Genomic DNA, 12847 nt, shown 5'->3' on the forward strand with positions numbered 1-12847 from the left:
TTGTAACTCACCTGTCAGCTAATCCTCCAGGTACAATGTGGGCAATGGTGTAGCCCACTCCACTTTCCCTTGTCATTCTTGTTTTGGCAATGAAAATTCCGAGCTCCTCAGAAGCTTCACTGCGCAACAGTTTGACAACTTTGAACTGACGTCCAGAAAGACTGCTGATCGTTGACAAGAACTCTCGATGAGGAGGGATGGGTGGAGGGGGTGGTGGTGCAGGTGGTTGCTGGCCGATCTGTGAAGCGCTGCGAACATGCGACGTCGTGATGGGAGCGGCAACACCGCAGAACGACGAGTCTATGGAGCCGTTGACCAGGATGCCACTGTCCGAATCCTCGTCCGGTGGACGATGGCGGTCGTCCTCTCCGAACCTCAAGTCATCTTCCTCCTGGTAGAGTGGGTTGTGGCGCCTCTGGAACTCCTCCATGCCCGGTAGTGTGCCATAAGAAAAGCTCCTCAATTTCGCCTTACCGGAACACGACTTCTCTGGTCCATTCACATCACTCTTGGACCCATTTCTGTAGAGTTTGGCAAGGATTCTACTGGTTGAAGACTTCAGATACTTTTCAGACATAGCTCTCAGCTTGGCTGAGAGACAGGAGTTGGACTCACTGTTGCCTGTCTTTGAGCATCGACCACCCACATCTGCACCTGAGTCTTCGAGTACTTCTGTCCTGCTGTTATTGTTCAGGTAGACTACATTCTCATTGGAAGATGACACACTGAACTGTCTTTGGTGACCTTTGTGCTGAGAGATCAACGATACCCTATCTATCTTGCTGCATGAAAACGATCCTCTGACACTGGCTGCTTTCAAGAACTCATCATCCCCTTCATCATCTACTAGATCATCTATTGAGGCGGCCAGTCGCCTGAGACCATTGCCCCTTGCAGCTATCAACTGCTCCTTGTCGTTGGTCGTGACTACTCCGGTATTGCAATCATCAACAATCAGCTGGTCGGTTGATTTGAAGCAGGACAGTTTGGTGTTTTTCACTTTCTCTAGTAGAGGGTTGCGCTTCTCTTTGCCCAGTAGATGTCGCGGCTGCGGTTGTCCTTTGGTCTGTGGGGTGAGGTCCGCTTGCCAGTCGTGCCTCAGACTCTGCTGCTGAGTTTCGGGTGTCCTCTCCACCACCACCAACTGCTGCCTCACATTGTACAGGTTCAACTCCTCACTTTCATTGCTGTTACGTCTTTCCCACACATTTGACGACATATCTGTAAACAAATAAAACATTCAATCAGTAATCGAACGAGAAGTGAGCAATAGTGTATTTACATTTGTAAGTTCATAGAAAATCCCAATATGAATATTCATACTTGAATTGATTTATAAAGATTTTAAGTACTTGTAATTTTTTAAAGTTGCAATAGCGATTGAATGAATTCTTCACCAGAAAGTAAATTCGTAAATTCCTATGGTTTTTGTCGGTGGGGAGTCCCTTGTGGGAAGCTTCCACCTCGCCTGAATATATAATTTAAGCCGTCAATGGGCCTTACGACTGTCATACTTGAGCCGGGACCGACAATTTCACCAGAGAAGATTTTAAGGGAATCTCCATGTCATGTACAGTACCGGTATAGTTACAAATCCCATTAGAAATCAATTATGAAGTAGTGAATTATTGACAAACTTTTCACTCTTCATTAAAAAAAGTATTTAGAATATACTAAGAGAACTGTATAAAATGTGCCAACATTCTACAAAGTTTTAAATCGAGAAAAGTGATTTGGGAAACCTCTACATCCGATAATATTGAAAATAAGCTCGAAATTCGAGATAATGTGATTATTTCAATTGCAAACTGTTGACAATACTGTTGATTCTATTAAATTATTCACTATGAAGAGATAGCAGACCTCGTGTGTTTCCAGCGTTATTGTCCTGTCACCAGCTGGCTCAGATCTTTGAATATTAGTAGACTTGAGATGCGCGGGAACACTAGCGTCAGGTGATCAATTTTCATAACAATTGATTTATCCTTATCTCTCGGATTATTATTTCTGAGGATGATGCCCACATGAGTTTGAACCATATATTTGATATCATAACACAGTATATACCTCTATATCACTTCTTAAATCGAGCCCATTTTATGAAGAATTTCACTTTCATTACGGAACACATTATCTGTGATCTCAATCTGAATAGTCGAAAACAATTATTACTGTAAAATTTTGAGGAGATGAATAAGGTTATGGCGTTTAATGACGTTATCAAATTCTCATTTGAATGAAAGTTACGCTGTTTGTTATGCGATAATATAGAGTGTAACCATTAAAGAATCATTTCTAGAGTCTACACAAATATAGGGTTGTTAGAGTAGAGTGGTTACTAATGTCTACTACTGTATTATTCTTTTTAGACATGCCACAACCCACAAGCAGCCTACAATTTTCTACATCCTATTAGTTTTTGCGTTGTGTTGCAGGTATAGAACTATAGTTTACTTTAAGAAAGTAAGCAATGTGAATGAACCATGACATTTTGATAGCTATAGAAAGAAATCATGTGCAATGAACATCCATAAAAAAAGTACCGTATCAAAATGAAGTGTATGTAGACTGAATATAGCCATAGACGGATTTTATCTACTTTCTTCAGTTGGCCACAAGAGTAAAAACTAATGCCTTTCTCCTATTCTGACATTTGAATACAGTATCAAGTATATCGACTCTAGTTCAATACCAATAATTCAAGTACAAGAACCATTTTCAATCAAAATTATTACAATAGTTTTTGTTACAGTACCGCGATGAAGTGTGTGCATGAGCATGTTATTTGACTACATATAGCCTTCTTCCAACTTCCAAAAACTATCACATTTTCTGAAAAGTGTATAATTGTTAATCTTGTGTGAATTCTAATTAATGTTTCCCGAAACATCGATGTAATGTAATGATTAATAAATAAATTATGTACTCCTAGTTTGTTATACTCATACACATGTCAGTTGAGAATTAATAAAATCATTAATCTCTCCAGTTTACTTGGAAGTGTCTCATTTCTAGTTTTTATGTCCACTTGAAAAGAGATCATATCAATATTATTACAAGCTCACTTCATTCAACATTAGCTGGTGGAAGGATAACAATGACAATACCAACAACAATACTAAACGTAAAGGTCTCTTCAAGCTACGCTACGCTGAAATACGTCTTCAGAAGACCGAGCTGTCCTATCTCCCAACATTGAAAGTCACGCTACGCTGATGTGAACGGGACGATACGTAGCTTGGATTTATCATTGGGAGGTAAGACATATTTTAGCGGTTTGAAGAGATCTTTAGATATAGTTAAGTATTGATCAGATGCTATACTTTGAAACAAGCAGTTGTTAGTGGTAACACAGAATAGAAGGAGAATGTAAGAATCAGATCAGAAGGACAATCAGCACACTCGCAGAAAACTCTGTTACTCCATGACTGCTATTTCACAGCTGCATGCATCCATCTCCCCTACCACCCTCCTACTAGTAGTAACTCCGGTACTTACACACACCCGCGTCCGCGCGAGAAATGCATGATCCTTCTTATAACGGTGAATCTGTATTTTATTGTTCGCTTCTCTACTTCAATTCATTGTTAACTTTTGTATTGTTGTCACTCCTGTCAATTCATCAATAGAGATGGTGGCTCTATACAATTCATTCTAAAATTCTTACCGTTATGAGTAAGTTTGTGCCTTCATAACACTAATAATCTACTCATTCACTCTGATATTATAAAATTGGAAGCTATCTCACGTTTTATGTTAGCCTTTACATTTATCTGATGTACCACGAAAACTGTCCTGGAGAGACGATTTGAATGATTCTTGATGGGCATAGGGTCTATACAGATTTATTGAAGATGATTGACATAATTATTATCTGAATGTTATTTTATAATTCTCGGAAGAGAATAGTGGAGATAGTGAATCTAGAAATCAAAAGCAAATTGGCAAGCGTTTGCTTTCGTGGTCGCGCAGATAGAAATAAAATAAGGTAAGTTCCATGCGCCTGCTACTCCCGTTGTAAGGGTGACCACTTTTTAAGAGCTGAACTCCTCTTATTACCATTTATGAGATTGAAAGTCGCTCTCATGATCATCTGTCTCATTACCTACGCACAAACTTAGAGATCATGTGGATATCATCCTCAGAAAAATAAATCGAAGTTTCAGAGATGAATTTGTCATATCTTTTCTTGTGAACCTATTAATACCTCAAAGTTACCTATAATAATAATAATATCGAGAGACCTGGCTGGCTCAGGTCTGGTGTCAGAGTTTTCAGGTCGCAACTGATCAATTATTAGAGTTACCCACCTATGATATTTATGATCTATCTATGGCTATCTCTGACAGAAAGTATCATCCTACTCTAGGAAGTATAGCCTATTTCTCATTTTTCTACTCTTAGAAGAAAATGAAAAATTGGAAATTGGCCTTTGAGAATCACCCTACGATATTCTTTGGAGATAAATCAAATCATCATTTGATTTTAAAATCACAAGATAGATATTGTGACTGTATAAAATTTTTAATATATCCTCATTGCATTCATCCTATACTCGCGAAGTAATTCTCTATGAGAGATGTGAATCTAAGAATTTCTCCTCCAGCTCAAACTTGTCAATTGCCACCAACAGAGATATAACAACAAACTACAAATGAAACTTTCGTGGCATACTTTTGAAAGATTAACAATCCCAAACAAGACTATATATAGTATATAGTTGAAGTCACTTGCATTTCTAACATATCTCTGAATAAGCAGCAAAGTAATAGGAGAGTGAGTGCATTACTTATCGAATGGTATGTTGACTAGTTAAGTTGTCGACTCTAAAGACGACATTTAACGTGAATTTGAGTCAGTGACCTCGGTCTGGATGCTTTTGAATCTCCTCAGCGAACATTTTTGTATTCAGCGATGGAGGGATTGAATTTTCTATTCAGCATTCCAAAATGAAATGTCGTGTTCTGAATGTTGATCGAGCGTCGAGAGCAGTAACTAGTAGAGAGATGGAGGTGATGGAAAATTTACGTTTCGTTGATAGTTATTGCTTTCGATTGCCTTCTTTCTTTCCATGTCTAGCTGCTCTCTCACTTCAAAACTCATATGTCTTCTTACTCTCGCTGTTTCTCCATGCAATGGGTTCGCGACCTAGTTTAGAAAATAAGGATAAATCAATCTTAACGGAGTTCGTTAAAGTTTTCTTCAAGAATAAATAATAATCTAGAAAAAATATAAGCAGTTCAGCATAGAATCAATTCGAAGAGAACTGAGAAAAGATGGAAGATAACTTTTAATTATTGACATTCAAGCATACAATAGATATCCTAAAATAATGTTGTTACGGGTTGCATGCTAGCACAGAATACAGTATAGAAGTTTTCTCTGATGCCAGGTATACTATTAAAGTGACATACAATGATTATAATTATCATTATGTATTCAACTCTGATCTTCACCATTCTTCTCACTGCATTCTCCGTCAATTTCTCCGAATCACTCAAACAGGATCTCTATGAATCATTCTAGTTGAGATTTGCTAATATTGTTGATGTATTTTCCTGTATATGTTTGTCCTAGTAGCCTGAACTGGAGTTGAGCCCTCTCATTTATTGAGGCATGGTAATCAATTGAATGGAATGCAACGCTCTTCCTTCGATTTGCTCATCAGCTCCATTTAGAACTTCGAATCACAACCTTCGTAATGAGACATTTTATTTTTACACATCTGTCCTTCTGTTTGACTACCTTCATTCAATTTATTGAACCAACACTTTTCTATATATCTAATTGTGTTCAAGAATGCGATTAATCTTTGTGTGATATCCTAGTCCTGATTCCGATTGAAGTAAATTGTTATTTCGATCGTAATATATCTGTATGGTATGGATAGAAGTATAGTTACGATAGTGTGTGTGTGACCTAGTGTGACAACGCGGAGTGGTAGGAGGGTGGGGATCTGCTGGAGGCTCGAAGTTTGGAATGTACGGTTCACAGTTTAGGTCAAGACGTTCAACGAACACACCTATATTATTGTTGTCGTGTATGGCCCGCGTCTGTGCTTTACCGCTTCCATACTCCACACTGCAAGTCTGCGGTTCTTACGCAACTAGCTTGTGCATTTTCACCGTTATTGCTGTCAGCTGTGGCCTATTATGGGCTTTTGGGCCGAAACTCATATTTGAAACTAATAGCTTTTAGCATCATTCTGCTGATTGCTCACAGAACGAAGAACATACTTGACGATATTATAACTCCATTCTGTCATAATACGTATTACATACATGATTGACACTAAATATTCCTAATGCAATTGCCTAATAGCCTAAAACTTTCGACAGATAGATTGCTAGTTTTATTTTCAATCTTTTCTCATTCGCCATTCTTACAAAATCACTCTCCAAAGTTTATTTTATTGTTCTATAATATTTTAAAACCGATCACTAATAAATTATTTATTTCAATTTCTGAGTAATTGTGAAAGTGATATTATTGTGTTGAAAGACTAGATATTGTAAAAACACAAATTTATTAAAAATCGAGATACCGGTTTCGGATATTATAAATCTGTGGTTTAATATCTACTATTTTTAGTAGTAAACATGTTTTTAAAATCAATTATAGATAATCATAATTATTTATTTCTACTTAGACTACTCAATTGTTATGTTTTGGAATTTTATAGGAAATCAGTTTCTGTAGGAGTACTCCGGTCGATGAACTTTGTTTTCAATGTCACATTGCAATATTCTATAAATATTTATATAATTATCATACTGCCAGAAACTAAACATTACTTTTCAATATGCACATCTTCAAAATTCCATGCTACAATACTTTGAGTGTATCAATTGATGACCTATCATTCATTCTATCAATTACAATAATAACAACAAACAAGTTCTGACAAGGTATCAACAATATATTTTAATGAAATAAATTCTTAAAGTTAGTAGAATCGTCTAATAGAATAGAATAAAATTCTTCATTGTCATTAAACACATAGTTTAGATGTGTTTCACCTGTGTTACCTAACAGATGGTATATACTTGTTATAGTGGAGGACAGTACCATGTCCTATGTCCTTTTCCTAATTCTATCAATTTCAGTACTCCCCTGATGTAATATTATTACAGTAGGCTACACCGGAAATTGAGAAATATTTGTAATAATACTATGGAGAAATATGGATAAATAATGTGTAATAATTTAATCAATAACAATCATTCCAGAGACTTTGTATAGAAATTTAACCAATTCTAATACGCATTACTATACGTATAGAACACTGTAATCTAAATGAGTGTTTTGATCGTCAAAGTCACATCTACTTTCCATACTTAGATTAATCAATTTGTTCCAGAGCCAAATAATTATAAACTGGTTTAGTAACATTATTTATCTAGGGCGGAGGAAGTGATAGCGTAGTAAACACATAATTTTTTCGGTGATTTTTTATAGAATTAATTGAAAACGGGCTTATTTTTTCTGAATAATTTCCTTATAAGCAAAAATGACGTAACAGAAGCTATATATGGCTCAAGACATTTGAGAAGTGTTTTGAAACTTATAAAATTTTTGTAAAAGTATGAGTTAGTTGAGAGGAAAATTAACAAGAGAATCAATTTTCGTTGTGTTGAGTGTCTCAATTATAGAAGTGCGATTAATTATTGAAAAAGCGATATTTCACCGCTTGAATGAATGCAATGAATTGGCGTTCAGCTGCGATTACAGAGTAGACGTCTACAAAATTAATTAAAAAATTGACGGGTGAATAGATGCATCCAATACTCTATTGATTGAAACTCATTCCACCATGACAGGGCGCTTGATTCTACTTATCTGTGCTTTTCAGATGTGCATTCTCTTACGGAAGACTAGTTCTAACAGCCACAATTCAAACCGATAATGGATTATAATTGTGTTATTGAGAATGAAGCAAAGTTCATTTGTGATAAATTCTCAATGATATGACATGAATGCGATTGGAAGTTTCTAATAACGCTCGATATAGGAAATGAATTTCAATTTATTGAACAAGGCTCTTATGGTGGATTTTGGCGTTTGTCGAAGCCAATGCTCATCTACATAGGCTAATAGCAGTTCGTTTACGAGGATGCATTGTTGAATCTCTGAACACTTGAACTTCGCATTTGAACTTCTATCTTTCATTCAAGTCTCCTTGAATATCTAGATAGAGAACATCTATATAGTTTCATTAGTATTCATCATGAGATTAAAAATTGGAATTCAAATTTAAAAAAAAATAAAAAGCAAGGGAAAATTAGTTCAAACACCATGAATATATCATAAATTTTACAAATTGATACATCATACAAAACTGTACTGCGAATTAAATTTCCTTCTGCACTGCCAACACTCTAGTTTTCTCTTTTGTTGGCAGTGCAGAAGGAAATTTAATTCGCAGTACAGTTTTGTATGATGTATCAATTTGTAAAATTTATGATATATTCATGGTGTTTGAACTAATTTTCCCTTGCTTTTTATTTTTTTTTAATTTGAATTCCAATTTTTAATCTCATGATGAATACTAATGAAACTATATAGATGTTCTCTATCTATGTAGGCAGTGAGTCGTAGGGTAGCACTCTAATGTAATTAAAAATTTTGCTTACATATTTATGTTACATACTAGTAGTTCTGTGAACAGTAGACCTCACGCAGTATTCACATGCACAAGTACCTGATTGAAAATCATAGAACTTATGGAAATACAGCAATAGACTGGCTTCTCCACACATCTGTGTAATCACTTGTCAGCTGATTTATGATGAATAATAATTCTATAGTCTGATTTTTACTCTAATATTGGCGTATGAAGGAGGCTCCTTTTTCCTTTTATATTATCCTTGAAGTGCAAAATTTCCAAAAACCTTGTATATACGTCGACGCGCAATCAAAAAAGGAACATACCTGTCAAATTTCATGAAAATCTATTACCGCGTTTCGCCGTGAATGCGCAACATATAAACATATAAACATTTAAACATTCAAAAATTTAAACATTAAGAGTAATGCCAAACTGTCGACTTGAATCTTAGACCTCACTTCGCTCGGTCAAGAATCAAAACTTATACTTTTACTAAGTTTACTCACTAAATTTTTACATAAGACATAATTGAATGACATGTAAATAAATATTCAGAGTAAAGCAAATAATGCTAATATATATGAGCAAAATGGATGCGGAAAAATGGAAAGATCACTATTGTTTTGTTCGAAAAAAATGTATGAATCCATCTGAATTCCAAATCAATATTTTTGCTGTATTTCTAATGCGGTCGGCCTTACAACAAGATGAAAATGAATATGCTATTTCATTCAGTATGAGAAAATATACTAATCATCTGAGGAAAACCAATTTTCACTAATAAGATGAATCGGCAGGATTGGAGTTCCCACCAATCTAAATAATTGAAAAAATAGTACAATTTCCATTGCTGGTCTACTGGATTAGTAACATCCAAACAATTGCACGATTCTTACGGAGCAAAAACAATCAAATATCCCACTGCTGTAAGATTTCTCGCATCGTTAATACGCGAATGAGATCGTGACAATCGATAAAATCTTGTTGCTTGAGATATCGAGACATGTCCAGATCAGTTTGTTACACGATCACAGAATCTCATTGTTTTCAGAGCAGGTAATCGACCATTACCTACAATGGAAAGATTCTCCTCTCTATCATCAGGAAGTTTCATAAATAGGTACTGATGCAAGCTGGACTGAGTTCATTACAACGGTCAATCCGATAGTTACAACGGAAATATTCAATTCGAACTGCATTGAACTGCTATTTTGAACTGCATTGCTGGAAATAATTATTATAGTCAGTCGCACAAAATTAGTCCGGTGGAAATTGGAACTGATTAGTCCTCTCTCACACTCCCGCATCCATACATGTTACCAATTCGTCAGGTGTATTAATTACAAAAATATTAATCAAATCTCATTTATAATCAGATTTGAACAACTTTGATCTGTTATTTTCTGGCAACGTTGTATTCATCTGTACCAATTCCAATCGGACTATTTTTGTGCGGTTGACTATAAGGACATTATTTTCAATCAAAGAAAATTCAAAGTTTGCTGGCGTTATGGAGCAATCTGATTGGGGAACATGCCAACACAACGTTGTGGAGAAATAACACCACTTTACTTTGATTAATGTCACTAAATTGTCTAATTTATGTAATTTAAATAATAAATAAAATTTCAAATTTATTCAATAAATAAAAAATGTATTATCTGATTTAAATAATATTTAAAAATTAATTGTCTAGTAAATCTAGGAGAAGTAATACATGATATATTTTATGGATGCCGGATTGCTGGTTTCAAATAAGTTATCTGATATAAGTAATTTTTATAGCCTTCTGATTAACTTTCATAATTTTCTCCAAATCAAGTTTACTTATTCATATGAATAAGAAAAGAAAACCCTCTTCCCAGACATATAGTATTGTCGTATTGAATCTCCGTACATGTAATTGTTCAGTGATCTGAAATAAGAGGTATCTGATCTGATCTCTGAGAGTTTATTATCCTTTAATCATCAGTTTCAATATACTGAGGCAATATTTGGAAATATTATTGCAATTTTATAACAGTCCTCCAGTTCTAGTTCATTTCGAATAAATTCGAAAATACGAATTCATCTAGAGTTTCATCTCAATATAATCCTGTATCAAACGTTTGATAAAGTTTTTCCTGAATATCAAAATCACAATAACAAGCAACAACTACAGCCCTTTCTATTCACAGGGGATTAGATTAGATTAATTTTTTCAAGTAGATTACTATGATTTGTTATGATTGATACATATGTTGTTATATGTAATGAACAGGAGCATTCAGACAGACTGATTGGGCTGATAGGCTTTGATGACCTTGACTGGTCGAGGTCAATAGCACCCTGGTAAGGAATCTACAACTGCCGATAGGAGAAAAGCATGTTTGGCACACAACTCCATTCCTATAGTAGGCCTATTGCTCGGAAAGGAATTTTCAAATTGCAACAAAAGCAAAATATTTGTATTTCTATGACCATTGCAAAACTTCTCTAGATCTAGGTTGAACTCTGAATGCAATAATTTCTAAATGGTAAATTTCTAAATTCACCGGAATTTTGTGTTATAAAATCAGTGTTCAGCACCAACTGTTGAAAGCTCTAGGAATCAATGTATTTCTAATACAGTAAATCAAGATATTTTGCTGAACACCACTGCCGCTATCAATGGTCATCTCTGTAATGGATATATTAATGGTATTTGGAGAATTGATTTCTAATAATCCAAATTGGACTAGATTCAAGTTACGATCAAATTTTATTTTTCCTATGTGCATATAGGTGCCATTTTCGCAATTTGTGCGCTATTTATTAATACCTGAATCAGAAACTCCCAAATTGAAAATCGATCCTATGGAAATATTATTATTTGAGCTGTTCCTGAGTGAAAAAGAACTCGTTAATGTGGTAGGAGGCTTGATATCACCTGGTACAAGAGTGTATAAATACGTGAATCAAGGTACAACGAGTTCAGTTCAATAAGATACTATGAAGAAATGTATCAAAACAAATCTATTCCATACACCTCTATATGATAGACCTAGACCAACCTGGTTTTGGTCTTCAACCGCACCAATGGAAACCTTAAACCTTATCACTCGACCCTGCAGGATAGATTAGCTATTGACAGCAGAGGTAGAGCTATAGTAATGTGTCATCACATGAGTTATTTTTGGTTATTTTTTGTAAATTGAATAACTTTTCCAAAAATTGATATTTCCAGAAAATTTTTGTTTTACTGGATCAACAATACCATGAAGAATCATCCTCTAAATTTCATGGATTTATATCGTACCGAATTTGAAATCTTCTGTCCCAAAAATTCAAACTTCAGTCGCTCATATCTCAAAAAGTAATGATCGGAAAAAATGTTTTCCTAAGAAAACTTTTTCATTTTGATAGCTTGATGATATACAAATCAAAAAACTTGGAAAAATATCACGAGAAGAAAGTTTATTTTTAGCCTTTGCACAGCCTCAAGTATAAGGATATTATTTAAGTATAGTTTTGTTTCAAGATTATGCTTAATTAAATTCTTATTAGTAAATCATTTTCTCATCTCCCCTCTTATCTACTTATAATCAATATTGAATTAAACTCTTTTATCTTTTCTCAAACTCATCTAATCGATGTGGTCCCAACAATGAGATAACATTAATAATGAAAAGAAATGAGTCAACAGTACAACTTGAACACCCATTAACAATTTTCATAATCAGGATTGATAGTTGACCATTAATCAACAATGACACAACTTATTTTATGATACTGGCAACCTCAGATTTCAGTGAAATCAGTGTTGATAGTTGAGTTGAATGACATAATGTCACTGCTGATTATGATAGTGACAACATCAAATCTCAATATATCCTGCTGCTAAGTACAAAAGTATGTTTGTTGCCGAGTAACTCGGAAGCAGCTGTTGTCTGTCCAACGCATGCCTCACAACTTATAGGCCAGCCTACCGGATAGCTGCTACTAGCTGCCTGGCGCAAAGTAGCCTACTTCTCTTCTGATTTATAGATCGTACCAATGCGAGTCCAAGCTGCTATCGAATCCCAGCTTGAAAAACTCCCAGCAATGCTCAGGAAGGAATAGGCTGTTGCGGAAGAATTTATAAAGATAGATATTGACTCTAGTATCCGGTCATATAAGTACTGTATGTATATGGTCGTACAGGAAGAAAAATCCGGGAGTAATCCGGTACAGTCGTTCAATACTGAGACCTGAGATCTGAGACAGTAGCCATTTCACAGT

The 12847-nt window shown here is 35.1% G+C and overlaps 1 protein-coding gene across 2 annotated transcripts in view; it reads right to left on the reverse strand.

Moving 5' to 3' along the window:
- The window catches only part of LOC111057785, a 69208-nt gene that overhangs the window by 7240 nt on the left and 49121 nt on the right, over positions 1 to 12847 (reverse strand). For both annotated transcript variants that reach the window (XM_022345254.2, XM_022345261.2), the window contains exon 3: positions 12 to 1221. In XM_022345254.2, the coding sequence (XP_022200946.2) occupies positions 12 to 1221 (1210 nt within the window). The remainder of the gene's footprint in view (positions 1 to 11; positions 1222 to 12847) is intronic.

This window comes from Nilaparvata lugens, chromosome 2 (assembly GCF_014356525.2).
Source record: "Nilaparvata lugens isolate BPH chromosome 2, ASM1435652v1, whole genome shotgun sequence".
In the NCBI taxonomy this organism is placed as follows: Eukaryota; Metazoa; Arthropoda; class Insecta; order Hemiptera; family Delphacidae; genus Nilaparvata; species Nilaparvata lugens.